At 31.4% G+C, this 20,400-nt stretch overlaps 1 protein-coding gene across 18 annotated transcripts in view; it reads left to right on the top strand.

The window, feature by feature from the left end:
- The window catches only part of LOC128221935 (trichohyalin-like), a 315,209-nt gene that overhangs the window by 169,129 nt on the left and 125,680 nt on the right, over nucleotides 1-20,400 (top strand). For 17 of the 18 annotated variants that reach the window (XM_052930638.1, XM_052930640.1, XM_052930632.1 and 14 more), the window contains one exon: nucleotides 17,902-17,922. The exons of the other annotated variant lie outside the window; for it this stretch is intronic. In XM_052930638.1, the coding sequence (XP_052786598.1) occupies nucleotides 17,902-17,922 (21 nt within the window). The remainder of the gene's footprint in view (nucleotides 1-17,901; nucleotides 17,923-20,400) is intronic. 18 annotated transcript variants of the gene reach the window in all.

Genomic DNA, 20,400 nt, shown 5'->3' with positions numbered 1-20,400 from the left:
AAAATTGGCAAGTCGCAGTGATTAAATAAATTTGAAGCTTACACACATTCTACCCTAAAGAAGACCTATCATCATCTACAATGATATTACATCATTTGGCAAGGTCTTAGGTGTATATACTCACAACAGTGTTATGTGTCATAAAAAGTGGAAGTGTTATAAATGGGCGACTTCTTGACATTAAACCATAGAACTGTCATATTTTATAATGATCAGTCTTGTTTCATTATAACTTCTTAAACCATTATGAAAAACAATGAATAAGTATTATAAATTAATGTGTGTTCAATTGCGTAACTATTGAAAGTACATTTATTAGAATATTTATGTGATGGTCAAGTTTAATTTGCTTACAATCCACTAATAGTCTATTACAGTTGTGATCATCACATTTCTACATGTTTATTGCATAACATTTATAGTTCCCAATTATTGAGTAAATTGCTGTGATCATAGTGAAATTTTGTTGATGAATATTCATGAAATTCATAATATTAATTTGCTGCAAAAAGTTCATGAAAGAAAAATGACCACTTATGATGAACACTTAGTTCAGTTACTTTTAGTTCATGAAGTTTTTGAAATTTGGTTCAAAAACTTTAATTGAATGATTTTAGTTCATGAACTTCATGAATAAATTGGCCATTTTTCCTTCATGAACTTTTTATTAAAATGTTCATGAAGTTCATGAACCTTTAGTTCATGAACTTCATGAATAAATCGGCCATTTGTCCTTCATGAACTATTTAATGAACTTCATGAACCTTTAGTTCATGAACTTCATGAATAAATCGGCCATTTGTCCTTCATGAACTTTTCATGAACTATTTCATGAGTAATTCATGAACTTCTTGAACCTTTTTCGCCGGGGAATAGTGTTCCTTTTAAATCAGCGATAACAAATAACACAATTGCAATTGCAAATCCAGTATGATTTAAGGCTATTTTATATGAATTTTTCATATGTGGCAGGTATATTTTAGAAGGCTTTTGTTTATAATTGTCTCTGTGGCTGCATTTATGCCACTCTGATCCTGTTGTTGTTGAGATAATGAAGGTCTGCCCGTGCCCTATGATGGCTTGATCCCTTAACATATATACCCAAGTGTGACTGAACAAAATTTTGAAACCAAAGGGGGGAGTTTTACCCCAATCCGTTGATGGAACTTTTGCTAAAGAAGTATTTTTGTACCATTAATAACCTTAAAATTCTCTATTAACAAAAAGTCCACACTTAGAAAATAGTAGGAGAGAACATAATTAAACTTTTCCAATAAAAAAATCTTCATCAAGGTATGGAAAGGGCCCTTATAATAGCCAATTAAATTTAAAATTAAAAACAAAAAGTAAGACTTGTTAATTACTCTAAAATCTAGGTATTAGATGACCTTAAAGCTGCACTATCACAGATATACCATTTTGACCAATAAAAATTGTTTGTCTTGGAAAGAGCAAATTTCTGCCTAGATATCTGCAAATAAATTTATGATATAAGATTGCTGACAAAATCAGATCTTAGATTTTCACATTTTTCTGCTTGAAAAATTGATGTTTTTTAAGGAAAATGCATATTATATGATTTTTGAATTTTTTGTTAGTAGTTTTATTTATATAACTGGTTCTATGGACTTTTGCAAAAATTGGCTGGTTCCAAGTCAAATAATAAAAAGTAATGTCAAAACGTTCAATCTGTGAGAGTGCAGCTTTAAGTGCACCATACAAAGAAAACTGGTAAAAATATTGAATTAATTACACTTAAAGCCAAATTATGTTTAAACTGGGACCAATAATATGTTATCTTACTCCCAGGTTTAAACAATTGCAAATAATAACAATAATTAAATAGTTTTGTCTGGCTTTTCTTACACAAATAGAAACTATTTTTTTAATCAAACAAAATACATTAAAACGGCATATCCAGAATATCCTTGAAGTAATATCAAAATGCCAAAATGAAATGTACAAAAAACAACAACATCTGAATTAAATAACAATTAGCCACTTTAGCAAAATGGAGAATTATGCATTTAAGATATTCACATAAAATTCACCTCAATTTTTCCTTTCCATATGATTATAAATATTTCTTTTTTTCCCCCTCTTTGCTATTAGCCTATAAATAAATCAACATAACCATAAGCAATTATTTTAATCAATTCTGTGAAATGCTATGAAATTGAAGTTCAATTCTAAATTGACAGTCATGTATTTCTTCCAATATTATAAGGATTTATATTTTAAGCATAATTAAGGAACATGTATTTTGATCAATTAAAGTGCATGACTGCAGATTATGTTTAATTATCTTAAATAAATTATAAGCCCATTCATAATCATATTTATAGCACCATTTTCAGAATAATGATTGTCACATTATTTAACCAGGCTTTCCCTGTATACAACTGTCATTCATAAAGAAACATTAAAAGGCACTTTAACCCAGCCAATCAGATGTCAAAATCAGTGAAAGGGGCAATGTCAAGTCCAGTGAAAGGGGCGGAGCTAAGATAAATACTGACATGAAATGTAGATGGATCTTACCAACTGAGGAACTATTTTGATTTTCCTCATTTGGTTGTAATGAAAATTAAACTTTTACATTGATACAATATAAAAGTGAATTATTAAAGCAAAATAATGACACCAAACATGACACATCTTGCATAAAGATTAGCATTATGATAAACTTCCTGGAATTGTTATAATCAAAATACCTTGCACCAATATATCAAATCCTACTCCCACACAATGCAAGGTAATAAAGTAAAAATATATACAGTATGCAGCAAAACTGTCTTCAAATTAAATCCTTGATTAGGCCAAACAAATATTCTTAGTTTCTACTAACACCCCCCCCCCCCAAAAAAAACAAACGGGTAGATAGGAAGGCATTACTTTTTTTTTGGACGACCATAATTCTTTAGCAAACTGACCTGTATCAGGGTATTATTTTAGGTCTCTGAAAAAACGCATTTTGATCAAAACGCAAAAAACATAATATTGGAAGAAAAAAAAATTCAGATGGGTGTAAACAAAGATTTGTATAGGCCTTATTATGTCCATGTTGTCATATCAGTGATCAAAATTATCACAAGCCCACAAGCCCTGCAAATGTAAAGTTTTTTCTTGGCTGTCAGGGGCCTTGGGGGCCCACTTCAACTCTTGATTTATGTTAGATTATGTTGAAAGTGTTTGAAGCAAATTACTAGTTTAAGAATATTGGCTTTAAAGGTCTCCATAGTAACACTTCTAAACCTAACACATGGAGTGAATTAGGGGGTTAATTGGGGGTAATAAAACACATCTTGATAGTGACAATTTAAGTTTTAATCTTTCAAGTGGTGGTTCAACTAAGGAGGGATATATATATATAGTCTGTAACATTCTAAACTTTAGCATAAAATGTTAAATTAAATTTAAATTTAATAATAAAAAATATAATTAAAATGTGAAACTTTTTTTGTCATTTAAAAAAAATGTCACAGCTTCACATTCTCTTATTTTTAAGGCCTTCGACATATTTGAGTGGGATCCTGAAACAAACCCTGACACAACAACTTCTTTTACAAGAACAACCCTGCGTATAAGAACTACAATACTTCTGACAAAAACAAACAAAAGCAACTCCAGATTTATGAACAACTCTGATTACTAGAACATGAACACCAACCCCATCTTCAAGACCAACAACTTCAACCCCAGAACATCAACACTTCCTGCAGGGACAACTACAAAAACATCGGCTTCAAGATCAAATTCATCCTAAACACAAACATCAGCAACAACAGCTACCCGAATAAAAATACTCGAACCACAAGAACACCAGCAACACACTCTTTAAGAACACCAGCATCATCATCTTCTTCTAGACTTGCAAATGCAACAAACACCAAAGACAAAGTTGAATGGTATATATATATATGAATGCAAAGTTTTGACATACACATGTATAAGATATAGTTATTTGTCTTATTCCATAAATATGACCTACTCATTAGAACGTCATTGATTAAATTATGTAAGTAAATAAAACTAAACAATCAATTTGCTATCATGGATTCTTTAAGTCAATGAGCATATGACTTTTTTATTGTCTTTTTATTTTGTTAATGCCTCAAAAAAGAACGACTGTATGCCTCAAGTTGGATGATTTCCATTAGATTTGAAACATTATTGAAGTATTCAACAATATATTTTGAATAGGATTTTTTTATTAACCAGGTTTTCAACGAAAACCGGGTTATTAGAATGAGGTTGTTGTTGGGCGGGCGGGCGGGCCGGCGGTCGGCCGTCAAACATCGGTTTCTGTTCAATAACTTTAGTTAGCATTGATAGATATTGATGAAATTTGGTGTATAGGTAGCTTATGGAAAGAGCTAGCTTGGGATTGCTTTTGAGGGGGGAGGGGCTAAGGTCAAGGTCGCTGTTACTAAAAAATAGAAAAATGGTTTCTGCCCAATAACTTTAGTTAGCATTGATAGATATTGACGAAACTTGGTGTGTAAGTTGCTTATGTGAAGAGCTAGCTTAGGATTGCTTTTGACTGGGGAAGGGCTAAGGTCAAGGTCACTCTTACTTAAAATAGAAAAATGGTCAAGGTCACTCTTACTTAAAATAGAAAAATGGTTTCTGCCCAATAACTTTAGTTAGCATTGAACGATATTGATGAAACTTGGTGTGTAGGTAGCTTATATGAAGAGCTAGCTTGGGATTGCTTTTAAGGGGGGTGGGGCTAAGGTCAAGGTCCCTGTTACAAAAAATAGAAAAATGGTTTCTGCCCAATAACTTTAGTTAGGATTGATATATATTGATGAAAGTTGGTGTGTAGGTAGCTTATGTGAAGAGCTAGCTTGGGATTGCTATTGAGGGGGGAGGGGCTAAGGTCAGGTCACTGTTACTTAAAATAGAAAAATGGTTTCTGCCCAATAACTTTAGTTAGCATTTACCGATATTGATGAAACTTGGTGTGTAAGTTGCTTATGTGAAGAGGTAGCTTGGGATTGCTTTTGAGTGGGGAGGGGCTAAGGTCAAGGTCAATATTACTTAAAATAGAAAAATGGTCAAGGTCACTGTTATTTAAAATGAAAATGGTTTCTGCCCAATAACTTAAGTTAGAATTGACCGTTATTGATGAAACTTGGTGTGATGGTAGCTTATGTGAAGACCTAGCTTGGAATTGCTTTTGAGGGGGGAGGGGCTACGGTCAATGTCCCTGTTACTAAAAATAGAATTTTTTTTTGCCAAATAACATTTGTTAGCATTGATAGATATTGATTAAACTTGGGTGTGTGGGTAGCTTATGTAAAGAGCTAGCTTGGGATTGCTTTTGAGGGGGCCATCTCTATTTGATAAAAGTAAAGATAAAGTCATACAACAAATTAATTGGCTATAATTTCTGATTGCCCATAACAAAAACCTGTCGCATTGCGGCGCTTCTAGTTGAAGATTATGTTCATGCAACATACCTACTTTATTTGTGTGCAATGTAGCCATAAACTTAAAGGGACTAGCCACCAGGTTGGCGAGTACAGTATTTCTTCAAAATAAGCCTAGAAATGTCGATGTGATCATTTAGAAGGCTAATAATACAAAAGGGTTATTAGTACTGTGTTTTGATCCGGGAGGTTGTATCTAACTTGAGTGGAATTTTGCAGATTCGGATTGCACAAGGCACAAGCCTCCTGGATCAAAACGCCATACTGATAACCCTTTTATTATATATAAATTACTAATTTACTTGTTACATCACTTAAAAGCCGCATGTTTTCATAATAAATGTCATTTTAAAGGGACTGTCTCACAGATGATGAAATAGCGAAAAAACAAATTGTCGAAAAATGACATAAGCTTGGCATCGATGTGTACAATGCATTGAAACGTACTAATTGAAGTACCACATAGTTTACAATTTATTTAAGTTTAGCAGTTACTTCGTATTTTTCCATTTAAAAAGATTACTGGGTATGTGTACAAGGTAGAATTCATTCATTATGCGTGATTGGCTAGAAGGTGTTATCACGTGAAGTTGGACTTCAATTTTGGCGAAGCGGGTTTGACCCGGTCTCCGACACAATCTTTTTTTTTACATTTTGGTACTTCTTTTTTTAAGCCAAAGCGTAACACATTCTATTAGATAATTGCCCTGAGATTCGTTACAGAAAATCTGTGAAACAGTCCCTTTAAGGACACATTATTTTGTTTTATGACATCATTTTAACATCACGCAATGACACATGTAAAGTTGTTATGACGTGACGTCACAAGAGTTGAAAACGGCTGTAGTGCACTAGAGTGGAATACAGACTACTGTATTTGCGATATGTATTACGTGTGGATAAATGATGGGTATATATATAATAAATAATTTTACATGATTAAAATTAACAGAGCAATCATTTATCTATCTCATTTGGGTTTCCTTGTGTAAAAATAGCGAATTAAGTTTTCCAAGTTTATATTATATCCATTTATAAATACAGATAAATATACTGATGCTTTTTTAAACTTACTGGGATATTATATGTGGTAAACACACCCCAGAAAGTTTCATATCGACAAAATGTGCAAAAGCTGTGAATTAAATTATGTGTCTTAAGCAATGTTATATAGATATTAAAGCAAGATTAAAAGTTATACACTAGTATATCAATTGTATGTAAGTTTTTGACAGTTATCTATTTTTTTGCAATTGTATTATCATCTGGTGTCTAGTCCCTTTAATAAACACTGTTAAATTTATACATTATTGAAAAAAAATGACCAGCAGCAATTGTCATCACTTGATTGTTATCCTTGCCTTGGGGTTAAGTTTTGCATTTAGGTCAGTTACATGGAAACTATCAAAGCTGTCACTTCGAAACTTGAGGAACTTGTACATCTAATACCCTTATTCACATTATACCCTAAAGATATTGAATCTCACCTGTTTTTAGGGTAAAAAACGTGAATTTTGGTTGATTTTGAGAAATGGACACTAAGCTTCTTCATAGAAAATGAAAGGATTATGCCTTCAATATATCAAACTCATTTGGAAGGGAATGGGGAGGATGGGGGATATTTTAGTATTTGTGGACTATAGTCTAATTTTTTTAAGTTAAAAAAAATAATGTGCTTAGACGGCCGCTTACAAGCAAACTATTAGAGCTATCACTTTTAAACATTGGAATATTCACTTTCAAATGTACAATATAAAATAAATTTACAATAAAAGGATATAATCAGACGAGCGTTCAGAACCCGCAGGTGGTGCTCTTGTCATATGCCAAATGTGCTGGTATAAACAAGTGCCTTTTTTGTGTGAAATTTAAAGTTTCCTGTCTTAAATTGCAGGCTAACTTCAATGGAGAGGACAGAGTAATGGCAAAAAGAGGATCATTTTAAAGGGAGGAGGAAGAGGGATCTGAGGCCAGGATATCAGATTCACGATGAGGGAGGGAGGGGGGGGGGGCGGTGGATCAATTTTCGAGAATTATTGATATGTGTATATATATATATATATATATATATATATATATATATATATATATATATATATATATATATATATATATATATATATATATATATATATATATATATATATATATCATGGTAGGAACTGTTTACCTTGTCAACTGTGACTTAGATATTTAGATCTTGTGTATTTAATGACATTTTATTGGTTTGTTTGATAGAAATGATAATTATATACCTATTAAATATAATTGGCAACAATTTTAGATAAAACATTGTAACTCAGGTTAACTTTATAATAGATAATTAATTGTTTATATTCTTGAATCTATGTTTTGTGTTGTATTTTTCATATATCGAACATATTTTTCATGAGTGGGTTTTTAATTTTTTGTCAGTCTCAAAAAAATAAACAACTTGTGTTGAATTAATTTGCTCTACTGAAACTAGGCTGTTAATATTGGTCAGTCTAATTGAATCAGAGAATAATATGTACAGCTAATCGGATTACTGACCAATAGAGGGAATTTAGTCAATTAAGATTGACTTAAAGCCGCACTCTCACAGACTGAAGTGTTGAAAACTTCTTTATTTTTTGGGTTGGAAAGAGCCAATTCATGCGAAAATGCATGAAAAATAGTGCCATAAGAATGCATACTTTCTTAATTAAGTTCAAGAAGTGATATTGTATCATGCCATTACACATCAATTTTCGAACAGAAATCTATAAATCTGCGATCTGATCTTTTGTCAGCAGTCTGATTTACAAAACAGAATGTAGAAATTTGCTCATTTAAGACAAAAAAATAGAACAGCTGTCAAAACCGTAAATCTGTGAGTGTGCAGCTTATTTGCATATTTTGAACTTATGTTTCTTCATTCGTTTATTTCATTTTTAAAGTTATTATCAATTTAGATCGTAGAATATTGTTTTTATATTGATTTATAAATAAATAACAGTATTATACTAATATCAAAGTAAATTTGTACTGGCAAATTTTAAATGGACAGTAAAAGCTGCACACTCACAGATATACAATTTTTACAACTTTTATATTTTTTGTCTTGGAAAGAGCACATTTTTGCATCAATATCTGCAAACCAGTGATAAAAGATTGCTGCCAAAATATCAACTTGCGGACTTTCATATTTATGTTTGAAAATTAATGTTTTATTGCCTAAACCGTTTCTAACGGTTAAAGGAAAATGCATAAGACATCAATTTTTGAACTGAAATATAAAGATCTACAATCTAATTTTTCAGCAGTCTTACTTAACTCTTTTCTATGGAATTGCGAAAACTATGGCTCCAAGACAAAAAATAAAAAATAAAAATTGTCAAACATTCAATCTGTGAGAGTGCAGCTTTAATAAATGGTTAAATGTTGTTTTTTAATTCTGATTTTTATAATAAGTTGATGATCGCCATGTATCGTTGATAAAACATGTAAAAAAAATAATCTTGTTTATTTTCCAACGCTGTTTTGCATTTAAATTTGCCGACATAATGCTCTCCAAAAACTTCTGATATGTGGTTTTAAATTGTGTGTTCATCCTTTATTCAGCTAGTGGATGGAATTCATTAAACTACTGTATTCAGTACACCATGCAGCTCTTCCAATTGTTTGAAAGCAATTATTTCACATAATCTGATAATAGAGGGACCGGACTCAAGATTCTACATTTCAAGAAAAAGTGAAAATTGTCAAAATTTATCATCAAACTGTTATGTTTGAACAGTGTACAGTGCACTGAATCTTACTTACTTATGTAATCATATACGTTGAAATTAACTCACTTTGTCTACCATGTAAATCGAAGTAAATTTAGAAATAGCAATCATGTATTTATCTGTACTAACCATGTGACCTTTACATGCATAAAGTAGATATGCTAATACTAATAAACGGGAAAATCATTATGTGCTATTTTTTAAAGATTGCTTGTCTCAGAGAGAGACAGTGATGAAATATTTTAAACACATTAAATGATGTAATATCAGTCTCATAATAATTGGTATTGATTCGGCTAGGCTTGTTTTGAGGTAGTATTGAATATCTTGTTTTTGGATCATCTGGTGTCCAAGTCCCTTTAATGTATATCTGGGTGGGAATCAGCCACCGGGGTCAGCCACCGGGGCTGAGTAGGAGACAATGCTAGTACATTGTCTATCATGGGTTTAATCCCCATATTGGACGCCCTTATCCGTACAGTTTTACAAACCCTTTAACATTCAGTATAAAACATTGTGTACACAGGGTATAGATAACAAAAGTATAACATTAATATTAAATGGGTTGTGTCACTTGTGTGTGTGTCTATGGGGGTAGATTTTTGTGAAGCAAAAACAAATGTAGTCATTAATGGTATTTTTCCTAGACAATAAAATAATTATAGATAATTATTAAAGCTGCTCTCTCACACATTGAACGTTTTGACAACTTCATTAATTTTTGTCATGGAACCTGAAAGTGCATTCAAACCATTCATATAAGACTGCTGACAAAAAAATAGTCACAGATTTTTTCTTTATAAGTTAATTGTTTATGTTTCATGCATTTTTATTAAACTGTAAGTAACGGTTTATAGAGATGAAAGAAGTTTTTTGACTGAAGTTTAAAAATCTGCTATCATGTATTTTGACAGCAGTCTTTAACCACTGGTTTTAAGATAACAATAATGGGTAATTCGTAGACAAAAAAAAAATCTGTTAAAACGGCAAAACTGTGAGAGTGCAGCTTTAAAATGTTAAGTGGCAGTGAAGGGGAGTGGGGTTGGGGGTTAGTTATCCATTATTTAAACGAAATTATATATCACTTGGTAGTTCTTCAATGAAATTTTAAAGCCTTGAATGAAAGTGATCATGTAGACAATAAATTAACTGGAAGATCACTGATGGCTATAACGGCTGTATATCGACGATACCGACGGTTACATACAACTAATTATTAAAATCTGATTTTTTTTTATTTAAAACACATGTTAACTTAATATTATTGACTCAATATAAATATGTAAAACAACTTACTTCTTAAACAACATCCAACCGCTGGAAATTGAAATGGCTTTTGTCGTTGTGTTTTTTTCGTTAAATAGCATTCCTGATTTTTGCTGGGTTTTTCTCCCGTAAAATATGCATTAAATTAATGGATTTCTCAAATGAAAGAAATGACTCTAGAATAGTCATTCAAATTAGTATTTACATTAAAGTAATGTATTAAATCTCAAAAACATAAGGCTTGAATTGATTTCTATTTTTGCTAGAATGTAGAAACTTTATCCCGCAGGAGAAACACCCCGTACTGAAAACCGGGTTTTTTTGTTTCGCGTTATTTCACTTCCGGTGTCGAAGCATAATGTTTCTTTTGATATAAGATGTTGTTTTGAGCTAAAATAACTTGAATCTTGTATTATTGAAACCCCGTGGGATTTTTCCCCAGCTTTTGAAAAACGGGAGAAAAATCCCGCGGAAGTGTGAAAAACCCCGTGTTTTTCTGCAAAAACCCCGCTGGGGCCCGAAGTTGGTGGGTCAATTAGACAAACTTCCAAAATCATTTCGCAAACAAAAAACACCAAAATCATACCTAAATGAAGCCATCTAACTAAATTATAGGTCAGTATTCGAAAGTATTCAGTAGTTTGCGAAATCTAGGATTTGCAAACACAAATTAGAGGTCGTTAATTGTAATATTCGTTTCAAGGAAAATAGACTTTCAGAAAAATTACGACTAAAATTATATTTTATTAATTATTAACGGGGCCTTTATTACGTGAAGGGTCTTAATAACTAATGAAGTGGCAAAAGTTGGCTTTATAATTTGGCTAATATAACAAATAACGAACACTACATATAATAGTTATTCATATTCAACGACAATCTAGCATGCATTTAGCCTAAATGAATAGAAAAATAGCTTAAAATAAAAATCATGTATGAATAGAACATTAATAACATTTATATATGTTAGATATTTCTAACTCAATTAAATTACCAAAACCGATATGCTATCTACTTTTAATACTTCACTGAAAGTTTAATGTTTTAGAGTTTTGATCTCAGTATTTTTGCTAAATGATGAAAATTCAAACAATCATGACACAATTCAAGACATTTCTACATTCGTCGTTCATATTGTTTTTTTTCGTGCAAATATCACCACGTTAGTTGCCATCTAAAAATGACACTGGAAGTAGTTTGATAATGGTCTACATTTAAAAAAAAAATGGGTACTGTATGAATGAATCGAAAAAAGATAAAACAAACGGCATGTTTCTAGAAGTATTAAAGTATACAAGAATTGAACCAGAATTTTGTGGAGCTTTTAATAATTAAAATATAATTACACATATAAAATACATTTTCACTTACTCTTTCATCTGGTACAATTCCTGAAATGCTCAGACCTATACATAAAACATACGATGCATAACATTCCGTAAAGTATAAAACTAATAACAATAATAAAACAACTATTAAATTTTCTACTACTATTAGTACTACTACTATTAATAAACATAATTTTAGTACTTCTAGTGCCACTGATACTGCTACTACTATTACTACTACTACTACTACTACTACTACTACTACTACTACTACTACTACTACTACTACTACTACTACTACTACTACTACTACTACTACTACTACTACTACTACTACTACTACTACTACTACTACTACTACTACTACCACTACTACTACTACTACTACTACTACTACTACTACTACTACTACTACTACTACTACTACTACTTCTACTACTGCTACTGCTTCTGCTTCTGCTTCTGCTACTACCATTGCTTCTGCTTCTGCTACAACTACTATTACTGCTACTGCTACTTCTGCTGCTGTTTATTTTACTGCTACTGCTACTGCTACTGCTACTGCTACTGCTACTGCTACTGCTTCTGCTACTGCTGCTACTACTGCTATTGCTACTGCTACTACTACCACTCTGCATTTACTACAAATCGAATCTGGTTGGGAAACTTTAAGTACTAGACGCGCAAACTTCTTCTCTTCTTTAAAATGAAAAATGGTTTTACGCCAGATTACTTGTCGGTTTTGGTTCCCCAGACAGTAGGACAAACTTCATCAAGAACACTTAGAAATTCATCAAATATATCTAGTTTCCGAGCCCGCACATCTTTGTATATGAATTCATTCCTTCCTTCTACAATATCTGCATGGAATTCTCTTCTAGTTGACGCAAAGGCTATAAACAATATCGTTGGTTTTAAATCATTCGTCTATTCTGATAAGCCCAAAACACTTAGAATATTTTATTACCGGAAACGCCGGCTTCAGGTCCTGCACACTCGCCTACGCAACGATTGTAGTTCCCTGAATCACCATATCTATGTTAAAAATATTGTTCCCTCACCATTTTGCATGTGTGGAAGACAGGAGAGTACATACCACTATCTCTTTATTTGTCCTCTCTTTACTGAAGAAAGACAAAATATGTTTAATACTGTTCAATCTCTAACTGAGGTTACCCTCCGTTGCTTACTATATGGTGATGACACACTGACTGAAGAGCAAAATAGTACTCTGTTTGATGCAGTTCATCGTTTTATTTATTCGTCAAAAAGATTTGAAAGCCAGTGATCGACTCAAACCACCAACACTCACACATCTTTTACTTTGCCTCTCCGTCTTCTCTTCTTCGTTCTTTATCATACTATATTTGTTTTCTACCTCAATACAGTTGATTAATTTAGAATAAAGTTGTTTTTTTTCTACAATAAATGTTTTTGCATTTAACGTCTATCATTCAATTGCTTAAATTTTAAACACTATTTAAAATGAGCTTGTATATTAATATGATTATAACTCCATCACTAGTATCCGCCTCAAATGCTAATTGTTATTTATCATAACAGGGAAAGGAACTCTATTAGTTCATTTCTACCGTTCCAATCCTGAAATTTGATTATGTATGTGTATTGAAATGTTGATAAATTTTGCTCAATAAAATATGTTTAAACCAATTATGATAAAAAAAGAACAACAACATATCCATACCAGCCAGTCCAGTTAAAAGAATAAAATCCTCTTAAACAAATCATTTAAAATCTGGTTTTTGTTGTATTTGAAATAATATCAAAACCAAATGTGCATGGTATTGTATAGTTTAACTCTAAAACAAAATGTATATTTTTGTTATGATGAAATTAAACCATAACCTTTTAAAAGTGAAAAAATTGTTTCCTAAGTTGCCAAATCGATTCAATTATAAGGTGCAGTGTACATTTTGCTTTATTTGGTTTGTTGACCACCTGTTTCAGTTGGTCATGTGACTGCACTTCTTTTCTGTTCTGAAATGACAGTGGGAAACACAAATAGTGCTCCAGAATCTTACTTAAGTCCGCCAACAAATAACCTCGCCAATCACTCGCCCAGAATGTTAAAACTCCGTGCATGATAATGACACTGGCCATAAATTCAGTACACTTATACTTCTGCAAAATGCTGAAACATAAGCAGCATTCAACGAGAGCTTATTAAATTTCAGTGACACATCACACTTACCCCATATTGCCAGTGCAGTTCTGTATAGCCAGCATTTAATTACTCTTATATCGTCCTAAATTAAATCCATTCAAAATTCGGCGATTAATTACATACTCGTGATCTTTATGTCACTTCCGGAAATGTTACATGATTTAATAATTGTGAAATATATTTACCTTGACGGTAAACGTATTAAATACATTTTAATGTTAATGTTTTGAACAGTTTCAAGGAAAATAATGCAAATTAAAGTACTATAATGGTGTTGTGCCGATGTCAATAGCGCAAAAAAGCACTTGTCTCTACTTCTGAAAGGTCCTCGTTAAAATATCCCGATTTATTTTTCCGCCTTGCCAGATAAACTTTTTCTATCGACGACAATAATAAAGTATTCTGCATTTTTGCAACAATTCGTCATTATGGGTTGATACAAATGTTAAAAAAAGAAGGCGTTGTTACAAAGTAACTATCAAAAAGAAATGTTATGAAATGAATTTTAATACTATTGACCCCTTAGCCCAGTCATTGGGAATGCGCAGGCATTTTAATCAAAATATTTAAATTGCTTTCTGATTACTTATCATGTACAAAGTAAAGTTCATAAACTGATGTCATCAGATTGATAACTTACTATTGTTTAAACTCTTTCCAGTTAATTCATGTCTCAACATCAACACCAAATATTTAACTGTTCGCCGATATAAAGTATATATGTTTACATCAGTGTAAGATCGAATTTTATTTCACGAGTGTCGTAGAAAAGCATATTTCGCCACTCGTGATACGATCTTACACTGATTTTTTTTTTTTTTTTTTTTTTTTTTTTTTTTTTTATGCTTATTTTCGGTGTTTTAATAGTATTAATCAATTTTCTTAATTACCCCCTTTTTTGAATAGGGTGTGTTTTTACACCGTAACCGGCGGGACGCCCCTCACGCAAATTATATATATATATATATATATATATATATATATATATATATATATATATATATATATATATATATATATATATATATATATATATATATATATATATATATATATATATATATATATATATATATATATATATAATAGCAGATGACGAAGCTGTCAATTTTCCGGTTTGTTGTGAAAACGTTCTATGGATATTCGTTTTTATAGTAAATTATTTGCTCGTTTTTTTTAGGTCAAAGACTTTATGAACATTAACCAATGAACTTTTATTAGTGCAAAAAATAACGAAAACACTTATATTTGAAGCAGGGACATTGATAAATAACCAAAATACTACGCCGCCATTTATTAAATGGAAATTTGAAAGGTCGAATGTCGTAGCAAAACAATTGCTGATAATCATTAAATATAAAACATTTCTCTTAGTTTGAGAGTGTGTTACATCACACATTGATATTCAGTCATCTTACGGTCAGAGAGAAGTCTCGTTTGCTTGAAGACAGTTCGATTTCCAGATAATGATGAGGACCACGCTAGTTTGTTGACACATTTTGAGGCCTGGATGGGGTAAAAATATATCAGTAAATTTGTAAATTGTTGTGTGAATTTTGCGGAAAGTTTGTATTACGTATTACAACGACAAACAGTTCAAATTACATTTGAACGATGATATGACATTCTATTTATGTTTAAACACTTGTTTTCGTCTGTTATTTGTTTAATATAAAAGCAAATATTGGAACATTCAGCTTAAAGATCAAGTAAAAGTTTGAAAAACGGGATAACCATTTTTCTAATCAAGTTATTAATTTCCAAATATATTTTTTAAATTTATTTAACATTTCTTTAAATTTTAAATATTTTCTTTGGATTTTTTTTTCTTGTTCAAAGTGAAGTGTTCTGTTTTGATCAAAGGGAAGAAACTACAATGGACTGTGATATTTTCACTCCTTATTTTGCAGTGAAAATATCAAATTTATATTTTCACTGTTGTTATTTTACTGTTGAAACTCCATTTTTCATCGAAATGCATAAAAGAAATAAATGATATATTTTATAAGGGAGAGAATACGAAGACTATAATATAAGTGGCAACTATTGTTAACCGATTGCCAAAGTATATTGTTGTGTGCATATTAGCTAGTTTAATCCCAAAATAATCTAGAGCTCGATTTAAGTTCTGTCACACGTCCGTTCAAAAGTTGAAATACCCTCGTGCATTGATATGGATATTGATGCGTGTGGTATATATGCGGTGATTGTATGTTTTTAGCATATCGTTCAAAAGCTGTTTTGGTAATTTCCTTGTACCTCTTAATATTGGTCTATATACAGATAGTTGACTGCTGTATATTTCAAATGAATTATTGTCGCATCATTGACAACGATATAGCATATCATTCATATCTAGCGAATAACATTGTTTTCACAATCAATTTAAAATTGTCAGAATACATGATTTCATGTTTCATTATTAAAGTACTCGTTACAAGTCAATGAAAATACAATTTTCGGACATGGCTCGACTAGAATTGTCTCTAATTAAGTATATATGGGAAAAATGTTACGTATAAGCTCTTAGCAACTAAAGAAGTGCCATATAGACAAGAAATCGGTCGATCAAATAATATTTTTGAGTTGTACACTTCAAAATGTGTTTGATATATTTTGTATTACTTGTTCATCAAGTTTAATGTATGATATTTCTATGTGCCTACAGTATGTACATATGTTTGGATATGAGTGTTATGGTACGTCTCCGTCTTTCACTAAAGCTTAAATCATCGCGTGATTGGATACGCGAGGTAATTAGTTTCAATGCGATGAAATAAATCTCAAAAAGGAAGTTATTACTAACTTAATTAAATAACAGGAATCAAATTTGAATCAAACAATGATCAGAAATAATAATAATTAAGGAAATTACTTTTAGAAATCAAATTTACAACTAAGTTAACGACATATTACTTTTCTTGGTCCCGGTTAAAAATGAAGTTCGAACTATTATTTAACTCATAAATAACAAATGCGTATTTCAGAGTTTCAAAACGTGTAAAATGTTTCACAATCATAAGTCTCGCGAACTCTGCCAATTTCAATCGAGTATCATCTTAAAGGCCAGGCATTGCTTAGCTGATGTTTTTGCGACAGAGTAACGTTCGCAATTTATTAGCCTCATAAACTCAACACAGAGCAATCAAGGGTAGCATTTTATGCCAGACATATTTCAACAGGTTTTGTACGTTTGAAAATTATTACTCGAGGTTTGCTTTGGGGCATACTATCCCGAAAATTTACAATCTGTTAATCTTAACAGCAAAGGATAACCGTTCGTAACAATGCTATTACAGTTTAACAATAAAGCTGCACTCTTATAGATTGAACATTTTGACAGCTTATATTATATTTTGTCTTCGAACGAGCCAATTTATGCGATAAACATCATAACCAGTGATATATGACCGCTGACAAAAGATCAGATCGCAGATAGTGAAAATTAAACGAAAAATACAAAATGTAGCAAAAAGGCTTTGCATTAGGTCATATATGTTATTCTGATTGATTTGATTCAATTAATTCTAAAGAATTGCCATTTTTACCGACGTACATAATATCAGGCTAATGGGACATATGGACTCTTGATGATCGTATTTTGCGAACCGTTCATTTTAAAGATTTGTATACAACTTATATTACTGTCCCGATTATAGTTTATGATTTTTTATCAAGTATTACATTACTGATATATGTCTTCTTTATGTTTTTGACTGATAGCAATAAAAAGTCTTTGAAAATATTTATTTTTTATCTCCGATATCAGAGGAACAACTGATTGGCGACTATACTCAATCCTTTCTATCCTATGTGTTATGCAGGTGTTCACATAAATCTTTATGTATGCAAAAAACACCTTTGTTTTCGTGTACATCACCAAGACATTACATACACTCCAGTTGTTTACATATAAATGAACGTATTTCTACTTTCAGGAAAAGCGACGATCTAATACGGTATGTATGTTTGTTTTTTGAAATATAACGTTAGATATATCATAAACTCTTTCAAGTTTATTTTTTTACATCTGAATGGCTATGAAAATGGATTGACAATATTATGTTTCAATGTTGAATTCTATTTTAGTTTTACTGATGTATTAAAGATATATGTTCCGGTCGGAAAACTCACATCTATCCATGTCATCAGTATCATTCTACTCAACTCACATCACAAATTATTAACCATAGAGCTAGTGTTAGTATTTCCTCAAATATAAATCTGAAAACATCGCACCGTATTTTCCGCATGCTAAATTACCTTTATATGTATGATAAACAATTTTAAAAGAGAGGACAACGATGTTACAATCTAGTGTTGGTTGTTATATAATTGTTTGGCAACGTTAGTTATATTCGTTTGTTTTCTTGAAATACGTATGCGTCATTATGGGCAAAAATAACAGTCGGTCAAAATGTTTTTGAAAATTCTTGTATCTTTAATTTTAATTGTACACTTCAAAATGTGTTTCAATATGCTTCTTTATTTTAAAAGTCCAGCTTTAAATATATATGTTTTGCTCATTATGAGATATGTGATACATCTTCGATCGTCGTCTGTCATAAAAGCTTTAATCATCACGTGATGTTACACGCACGCCAACTTATTTCAATGCACAAAAAGAAGACATTTCTTAATAACATTGCCAAAACCGAAATGTTATCTACTTTCTATTACATCAGTGAAAGTTACAAAACATTTCTATATTCGTCGTCCATATTGTTATGCTAAAACATTAATAGTCTGACAATCATAACACAATATAAAACATTTCTACACTCGTCGTCAATATTGTTTTTAGTGCAAATATCACTTTGTTAGTTGCCATTTAAAAATGCCACTGGAAGTAATTTGATAATGGTCCATTGAAACTTTAAGAATGATTCAAAATGGAAATAACACATGTTTGATTTTGGCAACAAGCAGATATGTTTTTACGATCAGTTCTTCATTTTATAATCGAGACCAACTCATATATATCGTAACACATATTGTATGCAATAGGTAATCTATTTCACACGGGTTGATTTGAAAGAAAGAATTTTGAAAATGTATGCGAAAACATAATCTAAGGCTAATTGGACAAATACGATATTGACAATCGTCGTGAGAAAACCATAAATATCAACTAATTCAAAAACAAAATGTTAATTTAAACAAAATGTTTCTAGAAGTATTAAAGTATACAAGGATTGATCCAGAATTTTATGGAGCTTTTGAATAATACTTCTACTACTACTACTACTACTACTACTACTACTACTACTACTACTACTACTACTACTACTACTACTACTACTACTACTACTACTATTACTACTACTACTACTACTACTACTACTACTACTACTACTACTACTACTACTACTACTACTACTACTACTACTACTACTACTACTACTACTACTACTACTACTACTATTACTACTACTACTACTACTACTACTACTACAACTACTTCTACTACTACTACTACTACTACTACTACTACTACTACTACTACTACTACTTCTACTACTACTACTACTACTACTACTACTTGTACTACTACTACTACTACTACTACTACTACTACTACTACTACTACTACTACTACTACTACTACTACTACTACTACTACTACTACTACTACTACTACTTCTACCACTACCACTACCACTACCACTACCACTACTACTACTACTACTACTACTACTACTACTACTACTACTACTACTACTACTACTACTACTACTACTACTACTACTACTACTACTACTACTGCTGCTGCTGCTGCTACTACTACTACTACTACTACTACTACTACTACTACTACTACTACTACTACTACTACTACTACTACTACTACTACTATCATAAACACTACTATCACAAACACTACTACATACTGTTATGAACCTTATAAAATAATCACAAGTCTTCATGCACTGGAGTGCCAAAGTGAATACATTATCGTTGTATACAATTCGGGAATCTTACATAAATTTGATTTGTAAAACATATGTTTTGAGGTAAATGAAATCAACGGCAAGCTTTGTTTGCTTGTTAAAGCTGTACTAATAATGAATATGTTATTCTCTTCCTATATATAAACATTCTACATTTTCGCAACATGAATCCTTTGACACAAGTGTGAATTATATATACATTAAATACATAGAACGAAGTTATATCGGTTCGACACGAAGCACATTTTGCTTGTACATTCGTTTAATTAAAATAAAATCACCATCCGTTATGGCGTGTTTACGGACAATTTAAGAACGTTATGACACAACACTTGTCTTATCCTCGTATATGTACAATACATAACAACTAACTTATTACTGTGCTTGTTCACCAGCTTGATTGATATAAAACAATTGCCATAAATTGTAATGCCGCGTTAATAAACACAGTAATTCTTAATAAGCCGGTGCAATTGGTGTCGACGG

Source organism: Mya arenaria, chromosome 16, assembly GCF_026914265.1.
Source record: "Mya arenaria isolate MELC-2E11 chromosome 16, ASM2691426v1".
Classification (NCBI taxonomy): domain Eukaryota; kingdom Metazoa; phylum Mollusca; class Bivalvia; order Myida; family Myidae; genus Mya; species Mya arenaria.
The sequence above is the reverse complement of the archived record's forward strand: the minus strand, read 5'-3'. Positions and strand labels throughout refer to the sequence as shown.